The sequence below is a fragment of the Labrus bergylta genome, chromosome 4, assembly GCF_963930695.1.
Source record: "Labrus bergylta chromosome 4, fLabBer1.1, whole genome shotgun sequence".
In the NCBI taxonomy this organism is placed as follows: domain Eukaryota; kingdom Metazoa; phylum Chordata; class Actinopteri; order Labriformes; family Labridae; genus Labrus; species Labrus bergylta.
In genome coordinates this window covers 3,728,662-3,754,157 of record NC_089198.1, presented here as the reverse complement: position 1 = coordinate 3,754,157, position 25,496 = coordinate 3,728,662, and the positions used below count along the sequence as shown (strand labels likewise).

The window sequence follows — 25,496 nt, the reverse complement described above, 5'->3', positions numbered from 1 at the left end:
TGAGCTGTGACGTCTTTTTATTTCAGTTCTTTAAAGGAAGAAGACGGCAACAAATGTTTTCTTGTAATGTTTTTTAAGGTCACATATTATATAAAACATCCTCTCCATCTTCTCCCTGCTCCACTTTTCAGAAAATGTGTGTTAAACCGGCCGTTTGGAGATTTTCCCTTCATGACATCACAAAGGGCAGTAGCCCCTCCCCCAGGTGGGTGACACTCCCACAGCTAGGTGTTTGTTCTGCCCTCTGAGTCTGCCTTCTCACCGTAAACAATAGGACATGGAGCGAGAAAGACCGAGTACACCCAAGCCCTTCCAGAGAGGGGGCGTGGTCAGACACAGCTCATTTACATATTTAAAGGTACAGACACAGAAACAGCCTGTTCTGAGCAGGGCTGAAATAGAGGGGTTTATAGACATGATCAAATACAGGATCAGAGTGGATTTAGAACAAGAAACTTCACACACATGTTTTGAGGAACTCTGAGACTTATTTACACTGAAGAAGAGGAGGAGGATATGTCACCTTTAATAAAACACTAAAAATCAAAGTGAACATCAGATTTCTGTACATTAAAGCTTCTGTTGTAGGATCCCTAGAACGTCTTCATCTCCCGAGCGGCCTTTTGAAACAAACACATCCTCGTCTATTTTCTGGCCTCCTTTTCTTCCTCCTCTTCTGCACCTTCCTCTTCCTCTCCTCCCCCCTCTTCCTCTTCTTCTTCACCTTTCACTCCAGTCCCTGCTGGTCTTTCTACTGGTCTTTCTGCTGGTCTCCCTGCTGGTCTCTCTGCTGGTCTTGGCCGTTGGCTCTGCCCGGGACTCGGCCTGTGGTTTTGTGTTTGAATCCCGCTGTGTGATGGAGTCTCTCTGCTCTCCTCACTGGAGGGAGGAGGAGGAGTACGAGGAGGAGGACGTGTGGACGATGCAACAGGTGGATTTGTCTTTTCTTCACTGCACACACACAGAAGATCGTAAAGGTTATTTCAGAATGTGTTAAAAGCTTCAAAAACAGAGACATTCCTTTTTTCTGGAGATTTTTCCTGGAACATGTGTTCTACCTTTGTAAAACAAAAAGCAACAGTACTCAAAATCTGAGTAACTCTAAATATGCAACACTTAAAGGTCCAATCAGTGAGATGTGTAGTGAGTGAAATGATAAAGTAAGCTTACTATATGATCAGACATTAAGGAAACATGCTATGTAGAAGTGCTGGCTTCTCTGACAACAATGCAGCAGCCAATATGTCCTCCTTCTAACTTTAGATTTTCTACAATGTTTAGAATTTAGACTGCAGTACCCATTTTAAACATTAGGGGTCAGAGTTACGTACTGCTCCTTTAATACATGTGCTCGAGGGATTGATCAAGCTGTGTGTTTTTTTTATTTTAATGAAGGTAGTGAACAGAGTAGGAAATTAGGGAGTGAGAGAGGGGATGGACGTGGCTAAATGAGGCGAGTACGACTTGAAACCATGCCACTCGCCCTGAGGACTCCCGTTAAAAACATCGATCTTTAGAAACTGTGCAGCCAAAGTCAAATAAAGTTCAGTTGGTTTGAACATCATTTCGTAGTAATGACGTCGTCTCACCTGTTTTGAGACGTCTGTGGGGGTTGTGTGTTGGACTTCTCTGGGTCCTGCTGCTCCTCGCTCTCCTCACTGGACTGAGTGGGAAAACGTGGTTTGGGGGGTCGGCTGGCCCGGCGGCAGGGAGGTCCGGGCCCGTGGCACCGCGGCGCCGGCAGGCTGTGGTTAAAGTGAGCGGCAGCCATACACTCTGCGGTGGCTTTGTCACACACACACTGCAGCTTGTCGCACGCTGCGAGGCCCTGACCTGAGGACGAGACGCCAAAGGGGTCAGATCGACCTCGTTATTATTCATTTTTAAAGGGTCGGCTGACACATCGTGCAGAACGACACTTCATGTGTGTTTGTTCTCACATCGCGGCTTCCTGTTCTCACACGAGATCTGAGCGTTCAGCTTCCTCTCCGACCTGCAGCCCATGGAGCCGATCTGCTTCAGGCAGCAGTGATGGAAGAAGCAGCACCTGAGGAGGAGAGCGAGGAGCAGGTGGAGAATGAAGAAGGTGATACAACATGGAGGAATCGTGATGGGTGTAACCAGCGATGGGAAGAGCCTTTCTGCAGATCCCCTGCAGTGATGACGACTAAACCAGAAGCTTCCTCAAAGACGGACTAATGTTCTAAATCTGACTTTAAAAGGAGAGCGTCGATGTTCCCTTGTTTTATTTCTTTAACAGCAACAGTTGGTTGTGGTCATGCATGAAGAAAACAAAGCGGCAAATTGAGCAAAGACCACCAGTCGGAGCAAATAGGGTTCAAAACAAATCCACATTTGATCACTTATCACTCGACTTCTAAATTTGACAATCAAATAAACTCTGTGGTCAAAGGCAAACTTCAGCCAGCACTCAGGAAGTGAACTGGTACCTCTCCAGCTGCCAGACCAATTTCCACACCAGGACCAGGAGACCCCCCAAGTCCCTCCAGACTGAGCTACAATGCTAACAACATGAGGTTTAATAAGGTTGGACTGGAACACTCTTTTGTTCACCAGTAAATATCTGATTGGTGTTCGGCCGTTTCTCCTGCAGCCTGCTTGTCCATGATTGGTCGATACTACACAGACTAAAAACAGAAACTTCTAACACCAACATCTGGACCTCCGAGTAGAAATTCTACATTTTGATGTAGAACCTGACAACATCATATCCACACTGTGTTTTTCATCCTGCACAGACTCTGTAGCATCACTTCCTGTTACCTACCTGTCCAGCTGGTCCTGAGGCGTCCCCCCGCCCCCCTCCTGTCCGCAGTAGCAGCCGTACAGCTCGTACTCGTGCGGACATCGCCCCGTCAGGCAGTGCAGCATCTCCCCCAGAGACGGCATCTCGCGCCTCACTCGCCCATCCCCGCCGTACAGGGTGAACGAGCGGCTGCATTCTGTTTGAAGAGAGAAGGAGGACAGTTTGAGATGGTTGTTGTTTGCTTCACGTGGGATGATCTAAAAATGTAAAGGGCCTGGAGAGTTTAAAGGAACGCCATTTAAAGAAGCTATTAATAGAACAGCCTGAATCTCAGATTGTGTTTCACCTTTGCTGTCGGGCTGCAGCTGAATGTCGGTCAACCCGACAGACTCCAGCAGGGACCAGGCGAAGAACGGCACCGCCCTCTTATGAGCTGCTCTCCGGTCTACAGACACACACACACACACACACACACACACACACACACACACACACACACACACACACACACACACACACACACACACACACACACACACACACACACACACACACACAGAGTAAGTCAGATGTAAACACATGACACACAATAGGACATCCGGATCTTTGATATCTGCAAAAAAAGGAATCTCAAGAAAGTGAAAAGTTTCATTCAAAGTCTCATTTGTCTAACTAAAACTAAAAATAAATCTTATCAAACATGTTTTGAATTAGAAAGGTGATCTTATGTTTAGGGGGGCAGAACGCTGCAGGGCTGCCAGGAGAGGGCAGCTCTCCACTGCTGAGAGAAGAGAGTCTACAGTATGTAAGAGGTTTCACCGGCTTCTCGTCCAATCAACCTGCTGATGGATTTAATGTATTTAACTTTGGATGATTAAGAGAGAAACATAACAGGCGGAGAGGCAGAAGGTTTTCTAATCCAGAAATAACATTTTGGCTCGGAGCTGCTCATAGTCGAGTATATTTTTACGACAGCGTGGGAATCAAACCCTACCATCTGTGTCTCTCTCCTGCGAGCTGTCTGCCGGCTGCCCGTCCTCACAGGGGGGCTCCTCTGCCAGTTCAGACCTCTCCTCCTGCTGCTCCTCCTCCTCCTCAGAGTCGGCCTCAGTGGTCGTGGGCGGAGCTACCGGTGTGCTCCTCGTCGACGTGGTTATCTCCAATCCCGTTTTCCAGAGCGTGACTCGCCTCGTCGGCGTCCACTGAGAGACGCTTTTCACCGAAGTCGTCGGGGCCAATGTGGGTCGTGGCGCCTCCTGACCTGAGGCAGATTAAGAAGAATGATAACTTTTAAATATGAAGTTATATTCATCGCACAGTGAGGAGCTTCTTTTATCCAATCACAGACGTTTCTCTTCAAAGCCGACAGACCCCCATTAATAAAAAACGCTGATTCGACATCTGCAGAAGTTTGGGGATGTTGGCGTGTTCCCGCCTTTGCTTGATAGACGGCTGGAGCTGCATGTTTGGACAGCTAGCTCAGGAGGATTTCAGGGACACTCGAGCTGAAGTTGTAAGATTCTAAAATGTCCAAACTGCTTCTGGTTTCAGTGGAATATAAATCATGACACTTTCTGTATAAACACACATTTCTATAGACTCATTTATATTGCTTTAACATTGATGTTAGACGCACATATCTCTGTAAAACTGGAACTATGTTAATACCTTATTGGCAGGAAATTCATAAACACATAAATAACATTTTCAATTTCCCTTTTAGATGTGATGCAATATATATGGGTGATATTTTATATGATGGATGGAATATAAATGATAAGAAACTGGCACAAATTCTTTTGACAGCAAGTAAAAAAAACTGCCACAAAAAAATGGTTAAAACCTAACCAGCCAACTGTTGATGAGTGGATAGACATAATATATGATATATATGTTCTGGAAAAGCTGTCATTTTCCCTCAAAGTCCAGAAGGATAGATTCTACAGGATATGGACCAAATGGACTGAATATGTCGAACCTATAAGATCTGATTTTATTTGACTTATTGGAGTACGTGGGTGTTATTTCCTCATTTTTATCATTTTTTTTCATCCGTTAACCTGCTCTGTCTTTAATTTTCTTATTTTCTTTCTCTACACCTCCAAGGTGAAAGCTTCCTGTGTTCTTTTGTAAATAATTACAATTTAATTAATGTCATGTTACTTGAATATGAAAAAATCTTTGGAAGAGCTAAATTGTTAAATATACTGCGAGCATCACACCCCCCTCTTTCTGCAAAGAAAGTGCTCCAATGTTTGAAAGTTTGAGGGAGGAGTCTTGCAATTATTCTGCTATTATGTGTAATTACTAGTGTGTGAAGAATGATTTTCCAAAATAAAAAAATGTAATTATGTTAATGAGTGAATGTATCTGCAGAGCATTAGCATATGTACAAACTCCTGCCTCATGTAGCCTTCACATTAAAACAAGATGCTAATTTAAACGAGGGGTCAAAGGTCAGATTAACTCCACTCGTTCAGTGTGTCAGTGTTGTGTTCATGTATTCCTTCAGGTGAAAGTCTTCCTCACCTCTGCTCAGGAGACTGAGAGCAGCAGGAAGTCTCTGTGGAGGGAAGGCGTCCTCCTGTGAAGTGTCGGGATCTGTGGGTCTCCTCGGGGTGCTCGATGGTCTGGATCTTGGTGTTGATGATCTCTCCATCCGGCTGGTTGTAACTTCTGGACCTGCGACAGTAAAGAGGCTGCTGAACCTGCCGTCTGTAGTTACACGTCAGGGTGATGTCATTGAGTCTTTTTTAAATATCTCAGATTCTTATTCGATGATATGCTGTCTTTACGCTTCATATTCAGCGGCTCATAAAAAGATGCTTTGACTTTCTTAAACTCTCATCACTTCATAAGGTCGAGGACTTCAGGAGGAGACAGTTCTGTGTCTTCACATCTCGTCTGTTAAACTTCTATTGGGCTGCACAGTCCAAACCCTCCATAACGTCTGAGTTTAAACACATTTTAGTCGTTTTTTTGTTTCACACCCAATATGTTATTGTGCTCATCATTAAATGTAACCTGCAGACAGGAGACAGGAGGACTCCCTGCTAAATGGACTTGAGCTTTGTATAGCGGACCTAGTGTTGTAGTCAAGACCACATTAACCCAGACCAAGACATTCCCGAGACCAGACCTCTGAATAATCATCATCTTGTGTTTAGGCGGCGTGTCACTCACTTAGACCATAACACCGGGAAGGTTGCAGACGTAACCAGGATAAAAATCAAACTACAAATGAAATGAAGTTATTTGTTCTTTAACAAAAGAGATGTTTTCCTTCTGATCACAGAAATGACGGAAATATAGCCAATCAGTGGTGGTCTTGACCGGTCTTGATTTAAAGTCCGGAGTCCGCCCAGTCTGAGACCGAGACAAGACCGAGTAAAAAATCTTTTGATTCCAAGACGAGACCTTCAAAAAGTGGTCTCGAGACCGGTCTGGAGACCAAGATAGATTTCAAGTACTACCACACTAATAACAATTTTCTAGTCTTGTAGTCTTCTAGTCCCCCTATACATTCACACGCTGATGGTAGAGGCTGCTGAGTAAAGAGTCCATCAGTATTAACTCATCCATTCATACACACTCACACGCTGATGGTAGAGGCTGCTGAGTAAAGAGTCCATCAGTATGAACTGATCCATTCATACACATTCACACGCTGATGGTAGAGGCTGCTGAGTAAAGAGTCCATCAGTATGAACTGATCCATTCATACACACTCACACACTGATGGTAGAGGCTGCTGAGTAAAGAGTCCATCAGTATTAACTCATCCATACATCCATAGACATCCATACATCTATACATCTATACATCTAGACATCCATACATCTATACATCCATACATCTATACATCCATACATCTAGACATCCATACATCTATACATCCAGACATCTATACATCCATACATCTATACATCTATACATCTATACATCCATACATCTATACATCCATACATCTATACATCCATACATCTATACATCTATACATCTATACATCCATACATCCATACATCTATACATCTATACATCCATACATCCATACATCTATACATCTATACATCCATACATCTATACATCTATACATCTATACATCTATACATCCATACATCCATACATCTATACATCTATACATCCATACATCCATACATCTATACATCTATACATCCATACATCTAGACATCCAGACATCTATACATCCAGACATCTATACATCCATACATCTAGACATCCAGACATCTATACATCTATACATCTATACATCTATACATCCAGACATCTATACATCCATACATCTATACATCTATACATCCATGCATCTATACATCTATACATCCATACATCCATACATCTAGACATCCAGACATCTATACATCTATACATCTATACATCCAGACATCTATACATCCATACATCTATACATCTATACATCCATGCATCTATACATCTATACATCCATACATCCATACATCCATACATCTATACATCTATACATCCATACATCCATACATCTATACATCCAGACATCCATACATCTATACATCCATACATCCATACATCCATACATCTATACATCCAGACATCCATACATCTATACATCCATACATCTATACATCCATACATCTATACATCCAGACATCTATACATCCATACATCTATACATCTATACATCTATACATCCAGACATCTATACATCCATACATCTAGACATCCAGACATCTATACATCTATACATCTATACATCCAGACATCTATACATCCAGACATCTATACATCTATACATCCATGCATCTATACATCTATACATCCAGACATCTATACATCCATACATCTATACATCTATACATCTATACATCTATACATCTATACATCCATGCATCTATACATCTATACATCCAGACATCTATACATCCATACATCTATACATCTATACATCTATACATCCATACATCTATACATCCAGACATCTATACATCTATACATCTATACATCTATACATCCATGCATCTATACATCTATACATCCATACATCCATACATCCATACATCTATACATCCAGACATCTATACATCCATACATCTATACATCTATACATCTATACATCCAGACATCTATACATCCATACATCTATACATCTATACATCTATACATCTATACATCCATACATCCATACATCCATACATCTATACATCCAGACATCTATACATCCATACATCTATACATCTATACATCCATACATCCATACATCCATACATCTATACATCCATACATCTATACATCTATACATCTATACATCCAGACATCTATACATCCATACATCTATACATCTATACATCCATACATCTATACATCCAGACATCTATACATCCATACATCTATACATCTATACATCCATACATCTATACATCCATACATCTATACATCTATACATCTATACATCCAGACATCTATACATCCATACATCTATACATCTATACATCCATACATCTATACATCTATACATCCATACATCCATACATCCATACATCTATACATCTATACATCCAGACATCTATACATCCATAAATCTAGACATCCATACATCTATACATCCATACATCCATACATCCATACATCTATACATCTATACATCCATACATCTATACATCCATACATCTATACATCCAGACATCCATCATCCATCATCTATACATCCATACATCCATACATCTATACATCTATACATCCATACATCCATACATCTATACATCTATACATCCATACATCTATACATCTATACATCCATACATCCATACATCCATACATCTATACATCCAGACATCTATACATCTAGACATCCAGACATCCATACATCCATACATCCATACATCTATACATCCGTACATCTATACATCCAGACATCTATACATCCATACATCTGTACATCCAGACATCTATACATCCATACATCTATACATCCATACATCCAGACATCTATACATCCAGACATCTATACATCCATACATCTATACATCCATACATCTATACATCTATACATCCATACATCTATACATCCATACATCTATACATCTATACATCCATACATCTATACATCCATACATCTAGACATCCAGACATCCATACATCTATACATCCATACATCTATACATCCATACATCCTGACATCCAGACATCCAGATATCCAGACTTCTATACATCCATACATCCAGACATCCAGACATCCATACATCTATACAGCCAGACATCCAGACATCCATACATCTATACAGCCAGACATCCAGACATCCATACATCTATACAGCCAGACATCCAGTCTGATATTCAACCAGGCATGAAAGAAGAAGGGATCTTTCCTCCCAGAGTTTAAAAATGTAGGACGCACAGTAATTTATGCATGGAGCGATCCCTTGCCCCCCTCACCTGTCACACACCTGTCTCTGCTGTTTAGTCAGCAGCAGAGATGTGACACTAAGACACGTCTGTTTGTTGCTTCTGTGTGTTTGTTTACTGGAACTCTTCTCCCTGATATTTTAAAAACTGGGACATATTTTAAAAGATTTTGGGGGCTTGTAGTGACAAAAACGTTCACAGTGTGTAGCTTGAAACGACCCGGTGTGACAAACCCACCTGTTGGTGAGGCTGTTGTTGTCGTTGTCGATGTTGTTGGGCCTCCTCTGGCCTGGTCAGACTTGTCTCTGGTTACAGATTGCATCAATGTCGTTGTTGTCATCTGTGTTGTTACTGTCATGGCAGTTGTAGTTGTGAGTACGTCGATGACTAAGGATAAAAACATTTAAAAAAAGGTTAGAATGTCTAATAATTATACCTCAGACTAGAGACTTTTTAATCCACATCAAAACATCCAGGGGTCAGAAGCAGGATTTAAGGTTATCGAGAGACGGGAGACTCCTTCATGATTGTGATTGGTTATGTGAAGCTAACTCCGCCCCTTACATGTAAATGCTGCTCTTAAACTGGATGTCTGAAGTTGATATCCAGCTCTGTGTGATCGTTCAGCCAGAGAACTGAAAAATACCCTGGCTAAGGTGAACTCTCGTCACAGTAGAGGCCTCTGGTCTGAAAGCTCATCACCGATACAGTGAAGCTGCATGTTAAAATGCTGATTTGAAGCATCGTCAAGGAGTCTGACGCGAGCTCATCACCGTGAGGAACAAATCAAGGCGATAAGAAACGAAGCGAGGAACTACCTGCAGTATGAAGACAAAGATCACAGCTAACATGAACTCCACTCACCATCCTCATCTGAAGCTTTCTGTTCCTCTTCTTCATCCTCCTCCTCCTCCTCCTCCTCCTCCTCCTCCTCTTCCTCTTCAGACGACTTAAAGGCCCTGGTGCTGGATGTGGCCGTTTCTCTCTCAGCAGAACTGATTTGTGGTTTTACGGACACCGCAGATAAAGTTGTGACAATCTCAGAACCTGCAGAAACGTCAGATAAAACATATTTAACTTTAAATTAAACATATCCACAATAAGTCCACTTTTAACAACATTTTCACAGCGTAACTTTGAGCTTTTGTTGAAACCATTGCATCTCATTTTTCATATTATTTGTTTGTGTTTTCCTGCTTTGGTCGGCTCTACATCTCGTAGTTAAAGAAAAAAAATAACTTCACGTGTCATTACAAGATTTAACAAACATAGATGAATGTAGTATCTGAGTCACCTTCCTCAGATGAATCCTTCAAGCCCGTTGGTGTCACTTCTGTGGGATTTGTAGTCCTCCAGGAAGTTGTAGTCCGCCTAGACGTTGATGTGATGTCATCGTTGGAGGATGGTGGTGTTGTCGATTCCTCTTTGTTTTCATTTCCAAAACTTTGTGCAGAATGATAGGTCGGCTCTGATTCTGCGTCGCTCTGCGTTTCTCCTTCTTTGGAGAACAAGCCGGACTCTGCAACACAACATTTATAAAGTTTCATTGGTAGCTTTTTATTTTGTCACATTTGGCCCCAAAGCTGTGCCAAGGAAGTTCACTTATGTTGGTGTTTTCTTCTAATCTAAATAATTAATTATCTGCCAAAATCGTTCTGTTATAAGGAACAGCCTAAAGGTCACATATCCTCCTCTTCTTAAATAAGTGTCAGAGCTCCTCAAAACATGTGTGTGAAGTTTCTTGTTCTAAATCCACTCTGATCCTGTATTTGATCATGTCTATATACCCCTCTATTTCAGCCCTGCTCAGAACAGGCTGTTTCTGTGTCTGTACCTTTAAATATGTAAATGAGCTGTGTCTGACCACGCCCCCTCTTTGGAAGGGCTTGGGTGTACTCGGTGCTTTCTCGCTCCGTGTCCTATTGTTCATGGTGAGAAGGCAGACTCAAAGGGCAGAACAAACACCTAGCTGTGGGAGTGTCACCCACCTGGGGGAGGGGCTACTGCCCTTTGTGATGTCATGAAGGGAAAATCTCCAAACGGCCTGTTTGAGCACACATTTTCTGAAAAGTGGAGCAGGCAAAAGACGGAGAGGATGGACTTTTCTCATCATTGGGGGGTTTGTAGACAGACTAGGGACATGTGTTAGTGTCTTTATGTTACATATAAGCATCCAACAAGCTACTGGTCCTAAAATAAAATGTAATATTTCAATTGTAGGAAGTTTGTCTTTCAATCATTTTGATATTCTTGAATAAAAATATACATTTCAAACTGTTATTTTCGAAGTAAAAGTTGTACAGAACATCATTGCGATCTTAAAGGTCAAACAAATGAGAACTGTGTGACGGCTCAGAGCGACCAATGAGACAACAATCAGAAAAGTGTCCATCAGCTGGACATTAAGTGAATCACTGCTCAGTTATAGAGACTATGTGAACACTATTGTATCATTATACATCATTATATTGTAACTATTGTATAGCAACAAACTTAGCCAACTGCTCCGTGTATAAAATAAAGATGAAGTACACTCATGTCATCATTGGAGTGATTGCCTCACCAGGGCTGACTGCAGGAGGACTGTGGGCTGTCTGATCCATATTTATCTCCTCCAGTTCGAGTGCTTCCTCTGTCAAAGCCTCATTCAATTCTGAAAAAAGCGGTGACAAATAAAAACGGCGACAGGAAACGTCTGAGCCAAGTGAGTCACTGAGCAGCAGGAGACGAACAGCGGGGAAATTATTTCTGGTGTTGTGGAAGCTGCAGAACGGTTCGAGCTCGAACCAAATGTAATTATGAGCAGCTTGGAAAACCACAAGTTTGGCAGAGAAATACTTCTGGGGGGGGGGTCTTAGTAAGTCTGTACAGATGGAAACGAGAGGGTGAGTAATGTAACTGTTTTACCTTTAGAGATGAAACTCGTCTGAGTCTTCTCTTCCTCTTCTACCTCCTCCGCACCACCTTCCCCTTCTTCAAACTCCTCTGAAACGACAAACCACCTTAACCATCGATCATCAACAACGTCATTAACATTACAGAACTGTTAGACAAGAATGAGGACAGATCTGTGCCAGCAGTACTTCGAGGCTCAACACGCACAGCTTTAGCTTCTGTTTCAATTAACATGTTGGGTGTTAAAGAGCCCATCTTATGCCCTTTTTGGGGTTCATATATTTAATCTATGTACCTACTTTTGTACGTTCACAATAGCTAAAGTCCGAAAAAACTGTCTGTTTTCATGAACTGCTCCTCCTTGCTCCCTCTCCGCTCTGAATCTGTCAGCTACGCTCTGCTGAGCCCCCACTGTTAGGGCTAGAACCGAGCGTTACATGCAGCTAATGCTACAGCTAACAGGAGGACGTAGGAGAAGCCGCGTTTCCGTGGACTTTGAATTTTTGCACATAGATGTGCCTAAACATGCACAGGACACTTAGAAAACACACTAAAGAGCATATAAAACCAGAAAAAGCATAATATGGGACCTTTAACATGCTAGCATTGGTTTAAAGAGGACATATTATCCCCCTTCTCCACCTTTTCAAACAGTCCCCTGTGGTCTAAATGAAACATCTGTGCTGTGCTTTTGTCAAAATATAACATGAATCAAGCACCAGAGGAGGTTTGTGACCCTGTATAAACCAGCTCTCTCAGAACGCTCCATTTTGGTGTGTGTGTGTGTCTCTTTAAATGCAATGTATATTTATATATATATATATATATATATATGTCCCCTTTAAAGAATGGGGGATGTGTTCATTTAGACCACAGGGGACTGTTTTAAAAGGTAGAAAATGGGGATAATATGTTCTCTTTAATGTCAATAACCAGGAACATTTCACCCTGGACTTACACACATGCATAACCTTCATCCAAAGCTAATGTAGATTTTAATATTATAATCTTTAAAAGCATCATAACAGAATTGATTATGTGTCACAAATAAAGGTTTTGTTCATTATCCCTCAACCACCTTCCAGAAACATACAGGAAGTAGAGATTGTTTGGGTGTGAGTCTCTAAGAGACCCATCTGTCTTCAAACCAGCCAGGTCGCCCTCTGATCGTCCCCGTGTTAAACCTCTGACCTGCGTCCCAATTAGAGAGCGTACCATCGGGCGTCAGCGGGGGAGGCGGGCCTGGCGGGCCTGGCGGTGGGGTGACGAGGTCGCCGTCCATGGCTGCTGTGTCATTCCGGTTATCCGCCCCGCTGGTCATTAACGCGTCCATCTCTGCCGGACAGACACAACAACAGATCACAACGAGTCACTCTGATCATCAAAGTGCATGAGTCACCGCTGGAGAACAGGAAGTTGTTTTTTGTGCCATGTGTTGAGGTTGGAAGGTCGTTTAAAGGTTTTTCATGTCTTTTTAACACATTTTTAGTGAGTATGTCAGTCAGACTGTTTCAGAGACGCTGGAGGCTGAATATTAAACGTACAATATGTGAGATTTATTAGAATATTTACACCAAAATATCTAAATTAATTTAAAAATGGACTACACCTTTGTTATGTTTTTATTTTTGTCAAGTACTTACATTACCTCAAATATTTTCAAAAGTTATCAAAGCAAGAGAAAGCCTTCATTTAGCTGTAACGGGACGGGACAGACACAAGTCACATATTCCTTATTTTAGGGTCGTATCCAAACAGGAAGTATCATATTTGAAATGTCACATAATCACAATTCAAATGTTTCAAATGAAATATGTGATCAATTGTGATTAACGGGATGAATTGTGATTCAAAAGTTGGATCATGTTTGGCGTCACATGTACAGAGGCTATAGTCCTCGCCGCAGTGGCCGTCAGTTCAGATCAAACCAATTGTCTGTTGCTTCAAATCCTGCGTGGTTTCTCTGAACTTGGAAAATCTGCATTTAGCTTTTTTGCTCCAAAACGTGGAATAATTTACAACACTCTCTCAAGATGGACGCTCTTGTTTCTCTTGGACAAATCGAGACAATGATCTCAAACCACTGTACCACAGTGTGTGAGTGTTTCTACTGAGAATCATCCTGACCTGTCTTTGTTGTTTTACCGTAAACAATAGGACATGGAGCGAAACTTCAACGGTTTTAAAGGCTTAAATAACGGTTTGAAATGAAATGAAACCTCAGCCCTCTGCTTCATGTCGTCCCTCACTCTCTTTCCTCCCATTATTTCCTGACTCTCTCTTCAGCTGTGCTATCCAATAAAGGCACTTGTGACCCAAAATATCTTAAAAATACAGAATTAACTTAAAATGTGTATAATTTGACAGCCCTAAAAAACTAGACCAGCAAGTCCCAGATTTAGAAGGTAAAATGACTTTATTTCTTAAGGAGGTCTGGCCGGGGAAAGAGGGCTGTTCCTGGGCTAAAATTGGATCAAAAGTTTCTCTATGAAAACTGTTTCTATAATTCTTACATACCCCCTGTATGTATGAATAACCCTTTAATTAAACACCTGAGAAAAAGGGGATCAAACAGTCACAGTAAACAGGAAATGGTAAATTATAAATATCAACATTGTTTGAATGAAAGACAAAAGAAAAGAACAGTTCTTTCAGCGCTGAGAAAAGTCGATACTCTGTGAGCTCAGAGTAAGGGAAGCCCTGAGAATGAATGTGTCAGAATAACAGTGGGTTATATAAACGTCTTTATAACAGTCAGAAAACATCCTGGCATTTATCTGTGAGTCTGTTTATCCCGCTGACGTTCTGTGCACAGAGAAGGAAGGAGGTATTTTATTCTTACTCATTCTCACTCTGACTCCTGTTTCAAGGACTCTTACGTCATTCGACTCCCACGTCTGGATTTACATTCCACTTCCTCCCTCCTCTTGAGACGCGGTGATGTGCCGAGTGTGAACTGAAATCTTTTTAAAAAAGTGAACCTGAGCACAAACGGGGCTTTTACCTGCCGACAGGAGGGACGAGTTGAAGAGCTGCTGGCTCACCGAGTCGTTTCCTGCTGAGAGAAGATCTGGAAAGAAGAAGGACGAGGATCAGACCGACAGACGCTGTGAAGGATGAACACAGATTATCTCTCTACATATATAAATATACACAGAAAACTAAATGAAATGATAAAATGACCTTACTATCTGATCAGACATTAAGGAAACATGCTATGTTGAAGTGCTGGCTTCTCTGACAACAATGCAGCAGCCAGTATGTCCTCCTTCTAACTTTAGATTCTGCTTCTGAATGCTCTGGATTTGTTTGGACCAGAGAAGGTAGGTGGTTTTAAGGCGACCCACAAAACGGCCGTTTTGGACGCCCCTCGGTTTGCCAGATATGAGAGCAGTTATCAGGTCAAACCAACAGGTGTTGCAGCGATGGAAGCGGGCATAGCTTCTGTTTTCATACGTACAGGAAACATAAATGAGCCTTTAGAGTTTCTGAGCAGGGTCCTAGAAAGGGTTCCACCTGGAGACTCTACGACATACTGTGTGTGTTGGAGACACCATGGATTGGGGTGATTGGAAAGAACAGCCTTTCTTATCAGAAATTAAGTGGTGCTTGTTTAGGAGACTTCTCTGCTAGTCATTGATGTATGGATGGATGGATGGATGGATGGATGGATGGATGGATGGATGGATGGATGGATGATGGATGATGGATGTATGGATGTATAGATGGATGGATGGATGGATGGATAGATGGATGATGGATGATGGATGTATGGATGTATAGATGGATGGATGGATGGATGGATGGATGGTGGATGGGTGTATGTCTGGATGTATGGATGGATGGATGGATGATGGATGATGGATGATGGATGATGGATGGATGGATGTATGGATAGAGGGATGGATGGATAGATGGATGTATGATGGATGATCGATGGATGGATATATGGATGGATGTATGGATGATGGATGTATGGATGTATGGATATATGGATGGATGGTGGATGGATGTATGTATGTATGTATGGATGATGGATGGATGATGGATGATGGATGATGGATGATGGATGGATGGATGGATGATGGATGGATGATGGATGGATGGATGGATGGATGATGGATGGATGGATGGATGGATGGATGATGGATGGATGGATGGATGATGGATGGATGATGGATGGATGGATGGATGGATGATGGATGGATGGATGGATGGATGGATGATGGATGGATGGATGATGGATGGATGATGGATGGTGGATGGATGTATGTCTGGATGTATGGATGGATGTATGGATGGATGGATGGATGGATGTTTGGATGATGGATGGATGGATGGATGTTTGGATGATGGATGGATGGATAGATGGATGGATGGATGGATGGATGGATGATAGATGGATGTATGGATGGATGTATGGATGATGGCTGTATGGATGTATGGATGATGGATGGATGGATGATGGATGATGGATGATGGATGTATGGATGATGGATGGATGGATGTATGGATGTATAGCTGAATGGATGGATGGATATATGGATGGATGGTGGATGGGTGTATGTCTGGATGTATAGATGGATGGATGGATGATGGATGATGGATGATGGATGGATGGATGGATGGATGATGGATGATGGATGGATGGATGGATGGATGATGGATGGATGGATGATGGATGATGGATGGATGGATGATGGATGGATGGATGTATGGATGTATGGGTGGATGGATGTATGTCTGGATGTATGGATGTATGGATGGATGAATTATGGATGATGGATGATGGATGATGGATGATGGATGGATGGATGGATGGATGGATAGATGGATGTATGGATGGAAGGATGCATATATGGATGGATGGAAGTGTGGATGATGGATGGATATATGGATGGATGGATGATGGATGGATGGATATATGGATGTATGGTGGATGGATGTATGTCTGGATGTATGGATGGATGGATGATGGATGATAGATGGATGGACGGTGGATGGATATATGGATGGATGGTGGATGGATGTATGTCTGGATGTATGGATGGATGGATGATGGATGGATGATGGATGGATAGATGGATGGATGGATGGATGATGGATGGATGGATGGATGGATAGATGGATGGATGGATGGATATATGGATGTATGGATGGTGGATGGATGTATGTATGGATGGATGGATGTATGGATGGATGTATGGATGGATGGATAGATGGATGGATGGATGGATGGTGGATGGATGTATGGATGGATGGATGGATGTATGGATGGATGGTGGATGGATGGATATATGGATGGATGGTGGATGGATGTATGTCTGGATGTATGATGGATGGATGACGGATGATGGATGATGGATGGATGATGGATGGATAGATGGATGGATGGATGGATGGATGGATGGATGGATAGATGGATGGATGGATGTATGGATGGTGGATGGATGTATGGATGGATGGATGGATGTATGGATGGATGATGGATGTATGTATGGATGTATGTGTGTATGTGTGTATGTATAGATGGATGGGTGTATGGATGGATGTATGGATGGATATATGGATATATGGATGTATGGATATATGGATGTATGGATGATGTATGGTGGATGGATGTATGATGGATAAATGTATGGATGGATGGATGATGGATGATGGATGATGGATGATGGATGGATAGATGGATGATGGATGATGGATGATGGATGATGGATGGATGGATGTATGTATGGATGTATGTATGTATGTGTGTATGTATAGATGTATGGATGTATGGATGGATGGATGGATATATGGATGGATGTATGTATGGATGTATGGATGGATGGATGGTGGATGGATGTATGATGGATAAATGTATGGATGGATGGATGATGGATGATGGATGATGGATGGATGGATGATGGGTGGATGGTGGATGTATGGATGGATGTATGGATATATGGATGGATGGATGATGGGTGGATGGTGGATGTATGGATGTATGTATGGATGGTGGATGGATGTATGATGGATAAATGTATGGAATGATGGATGATGGATGATGGATGATGGGTGGATGATGGATGGATGGATGGATTTCTGGATGGATGGATATATGGATGTATGTATGGATGGATGGAAGGATGGATGGATGGATGATGGATGGAAGGATGGATGGATTGGATGGATGGATGTATGTATGTATGGATGGAAGGATGGATGGATGGATGGATGGAGGGATGGAAGGATGGATGGATTGGATGGATGGATGGATGATGGATGGATGGATTGGATGGATGGATGGATCATGGAGGGATGGAAGGATGGATGGATTGGATGGATGGATGGATGATGGATGGAGGGATGGATGGATGGATGGATGGATGGGCTTTTGAGAAATTAAAACAATTTCTGAAAGCAGAATTAGAATTGATCATAATTAACGTTATGACTGCAGCATTCTCTTAATCTCTTGTTGTTTTATAAAGTATAAAAGATCAAAACAACACTATCTGGTGTCACATTGTGCCGGAGGAAAGTTAAACTCTTTTTTACAACAATCGCCTGAGGCCAGATCACATCCAAAACCTGACCTCTGTAATGATGTCTCGACTTTTTAAAGAGCCCTGATTTTTACATGCAGCGATGTCATCAATGAACGTACCACATCGAGCTGTCACAGTTTATATCTCACATTATTTTATACAGGATTATAGGACAGCGATATATCGCTCTGTTGTCAGTTAGAGATTCTTTTCATCTGGTTCAATTTGATCTAAAGTTGGAACAGAGGAGGCTGCAGGACGCCGTTATCTGAAAACTCTCCTCTGACGAGCTTCACACGCTTTCCCTCTGAAGTTAACTTTTGCACTTGAACACATAAAACTTCTCCTGCTGGGACTGAGCTGCTATATTTGGATCAAAGGTGCTCTCTGCACTCCTTTATGTGTGGGCTGAAAGCTGCAGGATTAAACGCCAGGAGGTCATTGTTTTAATTGGCTGAGAGCCACAGAGGTGTGAATCAGCCTCGTGCCTTTCCACCTGATCGATCGCTACCTCAAATACAACAACGCTGACCCACTCAGAAAGCGAGCGACGCGCCGTCTGGAGAAAGCTGACGCGGACTTCTCAGCCGACCTCCTAAAAGGTCTCTGACTCGACGCGAATCGATCGGCTGATGTTTGCTGACGTCACTCATCCAATCTCTTAAATTTAGCTCAGGAGACGAGGAGAGAGGGGACAGGGGGAGAGGAGAGGAGAAGAGAGAGGAGACGAGGAGAGAGGGGACAAGGGGATAGGACAGAGGGGAGAGGGGACAAGGGGAGAGGAGAGAGAGGACAAAGAGAGAGGAGAGAGAGGACGAGGAGAAAGGAGAGAGGGGGACAAGGGGAGAGGAGAGAGGTGACAAGGGGATAGGAGAGATGAGAAAGGGGACAAGGAGAGAGGGGACGAGGGGACGAGGACAGAGGACAGAGGGGAGAGGGGAGAGGGGACAAGGAGAAAGGGGATGAGGAGAGAGAAGACAAAGAAGAAAGAGGAGAGGAGGGACAAGGAGAGAGGATCTAGGAGAGAGCGGACAAGGGAAGAGGAGCGTGGAGAGAGTGGGTGAGTAGAGAGGGAACAAGGGGAGAAGCTGGATTCTGTGAAGTGAAGGATTTCTCATTTGGTTAATTCCTCTCTTCTCGTGTCCTCTCCTCACGTATCTTTATCAATCCCTCATTGGGGGGGGGGGGGACGTGAAAGGGAATTGAGACCCTCAGACTGACCTGTCTCTATGAAGACCTCGCTGGTGTTGAAGGAGCTGCTTAGAAGATCTGAAACAAAGAACGAAGATGATAAGAAGGTGTGATGATGATCTAACTGTCACTAAGGAGGAAACCAAAATAAACAAACTAAAACTGACTTGTTGAACATAAAAATCCTGACAATGTCTCGATCAGATTCAGCTCCTCAAAATATCACAAACTGCTGTTTACAAAATGTTGCAGGCCACAGAAGATTGTCAGCGTTGGACATTTTTGAGCGGATTGAAAAGCCTCGGCAGATGTTGAAATTTAAAAACGATAACGTCCTTGAAAACGGTAAAATAGTGCACCCTTAAGAGTGACTGCAACAAACACAGCGACTCAAGTCACAGTCACTGCATAGTTGATATTTGGAAGATATGAGGTCGAGAACAACAAAAGCACACGGGTCTCTCCTCTGATGAATCTACCTGTGGCGTTTGAAGCAGAGCAGGACGACTCGGCGACGCCTCTCAGGGTGGAGTTGAACGAGCTCAGCGTCATGCAGTCGATGGCCGCCTGGTCACATTCACAAAACCTCTGCTGACACCAATCACCAACATCTCCTGGACAAAAAGCAAGGCCACAAAGCTTTTTATTTCTTCTAATCAAACATTCAAACTTTGATGTTTCATCGAGCTGCATCGACACATTTATCAATTATTTACTTAAAGAAAGAGCTCCAGTTTTTAAGAAATGCACATTCTTTTTGGATGAGAGATGAATAAACCTTTATGAAACCAGGAGAAAAAACATTTGAGATAAAAAAATATTTATTTCAAGAGTGGCAGCACGGGTAACAAAGTTAACGTACAGATACAAGAGAAACACAACATTTAAAAAGACATAAAATTACAAAAGATTCACCAGCCAATATTTGTCAAGATCGTCCACAATCATAAATATATCAGGGGGAACATCGACCGCCAGATTTGTCAACCTCCAAGTTATTCAACATCTGCTTAAAATCATCCAATGAGAGCTAAGTCGGGTGCACTGATTTCCTCGTACAGGTTGGTGCTTTATATTTCTTTTAAGATAAAATAGCGGTACTGGTTTTATCCTCAGCAAGAAAAAACAAAAGTGTTCCTCTGACGTGTGAATCTTACCACAGCTGCTGTTTGCTGCTGAACAGGTGAGGTTGTTCGGGAGGAGAGGCAGCTCCTGCCTGCAGGGGGCAGCGTTCTGGTAACACATTCTGTGAGTCTCACAGCAGCTACAGAGAAGAACAAAACAGAGCGAGTTAAGGGGTTACTTTTTACTTGATCCAGCAGAAACAGTGAAATGAAACCTCAGAAATGAAGGAGAAAAGTTCATTGTATTTTTTTCTGTTTTGATCGGGAAGCTCATATTTATTTGAAGGTCAACGTGGAAGCAACTTTTCAATCACAGGTAGCCCCGCCTTAAATCCTCCTCTGCTTTCTATTTGACTTTAAAGGTGCAACATGTAACTCTGACCCTTAGTGTTTAAAAAGGGTACTGCAGTCCAAATTCTAAACATCATAGAGAGCTGTCTCTCCCCCCCCTCCTCTCTAGAGTGGATGCTCACTCAGGTCACCATGTGGTGGACTCTGAAGCTTCAGTGTTTATCCAGCTCTGCATGGGTCTGTAAACCTTTCTGTGTTCTAACCTCTCTCCATTTTTCAAAAGCATCTCCAATATTGATCCTAGTTTGAGCACGTTTCTGCTCGTGGAGCTTATTAGAAACATGCAGAGGCTTTTTAGGTCGGGTAAAAACCTGGCAAACCATTCGAGCTCAGCTGAAAGATGGTAAAAAAAACAGATTTGCTGCTTCTTTTGTCGGTCAGTTGTCAATGAATCAAATCTTTATTCTCTAAATAAATCCATTATTTTCAGGGGGATGGATGGGAGGGTTTGTTCATCATGGCCGCCACTTTCCAATTTCTGGAAGCCTCTCTTAAAGGCTGCTTATCAAAACTCTTTCTGCTCATTTCAGACTCTTCCAGTCCGCCTTTGCACACGCCCGCCTCAGGCCTCTGATTCGATTAAGCCACCATGCTGTATTTTAAATTTAGCAGCTGCTTCCTGCCGCAGTTTGGAGCCTTTACTCACACATCCAGAGCGTCCACGGGGTTCCCGGCAGCCACATATCGACAGGAGCAGCCGTAATCTTCCAGATCGTGAGGACAGAGCCCCGTCGCACAGCGGAGCTTCAGAGCGAAACGCAGCAACGACGGGAAGTTATCAAAGATGGAGTGGAGCCAGGTGAAGCGCAGGCCGAGACAATCTGTGTGCAGAGCGGAGAAACAAGACAAGAGATAGAGATGAGAATAACACGCCGAGGAAGTGAGAGGAACAGAACCAAGGCGATTCAACGCCATTTCCCAGCCGCGCAGGTGGAGAGCAGCGTGATTTAATCATAGATAATCCGGTTGGTGGGTTCCGGTGACACGAGTCCTGAGGAGCGCGCGGGGCCAGAAAATGATTTAGGCCACAGCGCTCCACATGCCAGATGTACCCACAGATCTGATTAGGACTAAAGGTGTCCCAGAAAATCTCATCTTGTGTATCAGTCGACCTCGATATCAACAACATCTCGAGACAGCAAAAAAAAAGTCAGCTGGCATGAAAACTGCAGAATGATGGTAGGGAAAACAAATAGTCAGATATTCTACCGAAGCCCTTAAAGGACAAACATCCTCAGATTCAGATTTTTTATTATTTATAAAACGGCGCTTTAACCCTCCTCTAGATGTGGCATGACATTCAGATGTTAAAAATAAATAAATAAAATGATGATTGGTGCAGATATGAAGTGTTACATGTCAGTGGAGACATTGAACCCCTTCAGCACTTTGACCTTTGAGTAAAACGCTTTGTTCCCCGAGGGCCTCAATTAAACGTCACATTATCACATGAGTCACTGATCTTTAAAACTCAGACCAATGACCCGCTTTAATGACCCCAGTTTATGAATTAACATGAGTCATGAGACAGTTATCGTCCTCACCGATCATGTGCTCTGCGCTCGGGTCGCTGGCCTCTGGCTCTCTGCAGAGGATGGAGCCGGACGACAGAGCTGAAGACAAAGAGAGACAGAGACGAGTCATGACAGTGATGAAGTGAACATTTAACACATGACGGAACCTTCACCATCATGCAACGTCAGAAAACACCACATAACACACAGGACAGGACGGCTGTGAGATGCTGGACTAAATGTTCCACCTTCCACCAACAGAAAGGTCTGAAAAAAAGTTTGGACTTGGTTTTTCCTACACGCTGTCCGGCACTTGTGTCCATGCACGCTGTGTTTTGCACGTTGGCAGTGAGAGGGTTAACTCACCATGTGTAGCAGCAGAAAGCAAGAAAACCCAAATCAGAAACATGACTCGTTCCTGGAAGAAAAAAAAACAGAGAGAGAATCCTTCATGTTTTGGTCCAAAATGAATGCATTCATTTTCTTTAATCCTGATTAATCTCATGTTTGTCCCTTCAGGCTCTCCGTAGATAGTGGTCCTCAGTGATGTAAAAGAAGGACACTGCTGCATCTTTGAATGTCTTATTTCACTTTAACAAACTCTCAGGCTGTTTTCAAAACCGCATACTATACTACTAGAACATACTGATTTGGCCAAAATGCAGTATGCAGTATGTGAACAACTGCGAGATCCGCAGTATGCCAAAAATACCAGGATGTCATACTGATTCAGGAAACATGTACAGTATGCATCGGACCAGTCTACCTCGCGTACTGTTTCCCACAATGCAAAGCGCCAGGTCAGAGATCAAAATGCCGGAGCGCAGCTGTTTGAACTCATCGGTGGCGGTGACTGAATGTCTTGCCACATTATGACATCACACATTGACATTATGACATCACACATTGACCTTATGACATCACACATTGACCTTATGACATCACACATTGACCTCATGACATCACACATTGACCTTTGTTACCGTTCCTTTCAGTTGTTTGACCTCACTTTGGGATCCCTAACAACTTCCTGTTTCTGTGCTTAAAGGCAGGGTTGGTAATTTCCAAAAAACTAGCATGATTTTGAAAGCAGCATTCCCTCAGTGCTCTGTCTGCACCCCCTCCCCTCTGTGCTCCCTCATAAGCCACGCCCCCTCACTTTCATGCAGCGCCGTCGCTCCAGAAGTGTAGCTCAGCTCATCTCTGTCATTGTGTAGAAACTACGTCGTCTCATGTCTCATTCAGTAAACTCTCAGTTTAAACTCCTAAAGTCATCGGAGTGTGAGCTAGAGCACGCAAGAGGTAGAGAGCGAGCAGGGAGACGGGGAGGCGTCTGATTGGTTCGTCAGATTGGTACCTCTTGGCAGACACTGGTCAAAGTTTTTACAGACTTACAAACTGATACAGATGATGGATTTTCTTTGTTCCTTTTTCAGAGAACATGAGTTATTAATGTCTGTCAGGACCTAAAGACAATTTACACCAAAATCTGAAAAAGTGGATCTGGAGGAAATGACCAACCCTGACTTTAAGACTGAACAAAAGCCTGACAATTTTCATTTGTAATGCCATTAATCACGTTGAACTATTGACATTTTTTTCTGGAAGTCTTCCCCCTGGAAGGAGTTTTCCAAATGGTGCGTTTTCAGTGACCTAAAATGTTGTTTTCCTATGAAAGGCCAAAAACACCCGCTTACGTTTGGACGAGGCTTAAGCGAGAGAGGGTGGAGGGAGTTTTTTGAGAAAGGCACTATGGCTGAAAAGCTCTACTCCTTTTTTTCTTTATTTTAAGTAGGTCTATAATTTAATGTATCATTTTATGAACTTTCCCAATCTAAGAGGGAGTAATTCAAACTTTGAACACGATAACATTTTACAGAAACAGTGTAAAATATTCACCATGTTTTTTTGCACTCAAAGAAATCCTGCGTCTCAGCGTGACGCTGAGTGCAGTGACTGAGTAATATAAAGAACGAGTGTTTTATAAGAAATCAGGACAGATTGTACAAGTGAGCCTAAATCTGTCACTTACATCAAAGAACACCCCCCACCCCCCCCCCCCCACCCCCCAGGTGATGCTGCGACCTTACAGCCAATAAAAAGACTTGATCATGCTCATTAGAGGGAACTGAAAATGTCACAGCTGTTATTATGTAGAGGCATGGAATTACCCCCATGTCTTCTATAGAGCGGTAACCCCCCCCCCGTCATTACTGCTGATTTCTGCAGCGACAAAATGAGACAGACGACCTTCTCTGCTCGACGTTTTAACGTCTGTGATGGCTTCAAGCAGCTCGGACCACCTGTGGCTTTAAACACATCATGACTGTTCTACAAGCCTCGTGCGTGTTTCAGGAGTTTATCAGGTCCGGTGATGTTGAATCAGTGAGGGTGGTCTTACCTTATCTGTGTCCTGGGGTCTCTGGGGTTCTTGGTTTCTTCATGGAACTTCATGGACGCTGGAAGTCTTTAGCAGTGATGTTTAAACTCTCAGCTTCACTAACTGAGTTTATCAGTCCCACCTGAGGAGGCGGGGGTGGGTGGGGGGGGCACCTTTAGCTCCTTCAGTCTGATTGGCTATCAGGTGACACCTGAGCAGCAGCTTATCACGGTTTGTTTCCTGTGCAGGTATACAAGGCTTTAACAGAGGTGGAGTTCTGACAAGGGGGGGGACCCACAGAGAGGTCTTTGTCCAGCAGGGGGGCTGGACCTGTGACCCCTG

General features: G+C 42.9%; 1 protein-coding gene across 1 annotated transcript; it reads right to left on the bottom strand.

The window, feature by feature from the left end:
* Positions 1–92: 92 nt before the first annotated feature.
* On the bottom strand, positions 93–25,262 carry oc90 (otoconin 90). The gene is made up of 21 exons (XM_065953529.1): positions 25,176–25,262; positions 23,141–23,192; positions 22,805–22,873; positions 21,907–22,081; positions 20,943–21,049; positions 20,265–20,399; positions 19,816–19,863; positions 15,066–15,131; positions 13,277–13,396; positions 12,074–12,151; positions 11,730–11,819; positions 10,461–10,685; positions 10,031–10,213; positions 9,404–9,553; positions 5,297–5,449; positions 3,762–4,028; positions 3,114–3,212; positions 2,789–2,963; positions 1,941–2,047; positions 1,590–1,833; positions 93–951 (listed from the first exon to the last, which is right to left on the bottom strand). The coding sequence occupies exons 2-21, from the start codon at positions 23,181–23,183 to the stop codon at positions 645–647; spliced, it is 2,841 nt and encodes a 946-aa protein (XP_065809601.1). The 5' UTR covers positions 23,184–23,192; positions 25,176–25,262; the 3' UTR covers positions 93–644.
* Positions 25,263–25,496: the final 234 nt, after the last annotated feature.

What these genes read in the sequence shown, in the direction of transcription:
- oc90 (XM_065953529.1), bottom strand. Translation starts at nt 23,183, where the DNA reads ATGTTTCTGATTTGGGTTTTCTTGCTTTCTGCTGCTACACATG. An exon ending in GCTTTCTGCTGCTACACATG is followed by an intron (nt 22,874 to 23,140) that starts GTGAGTTAACCC and finishes CTTTGTCTTCAG; the next exon opens with CTCTGTCGTCCGGCTCCATC. An exon ending in TGAGAACAGGAAGCCGCGAT is followed by an intron (nt 1,834 to 1,940) that starts GTGAGAACAAAC and finishes TCTCGTCCTCAG; the next exon opens with GTCAGGGCCTCGCAGCGTGC.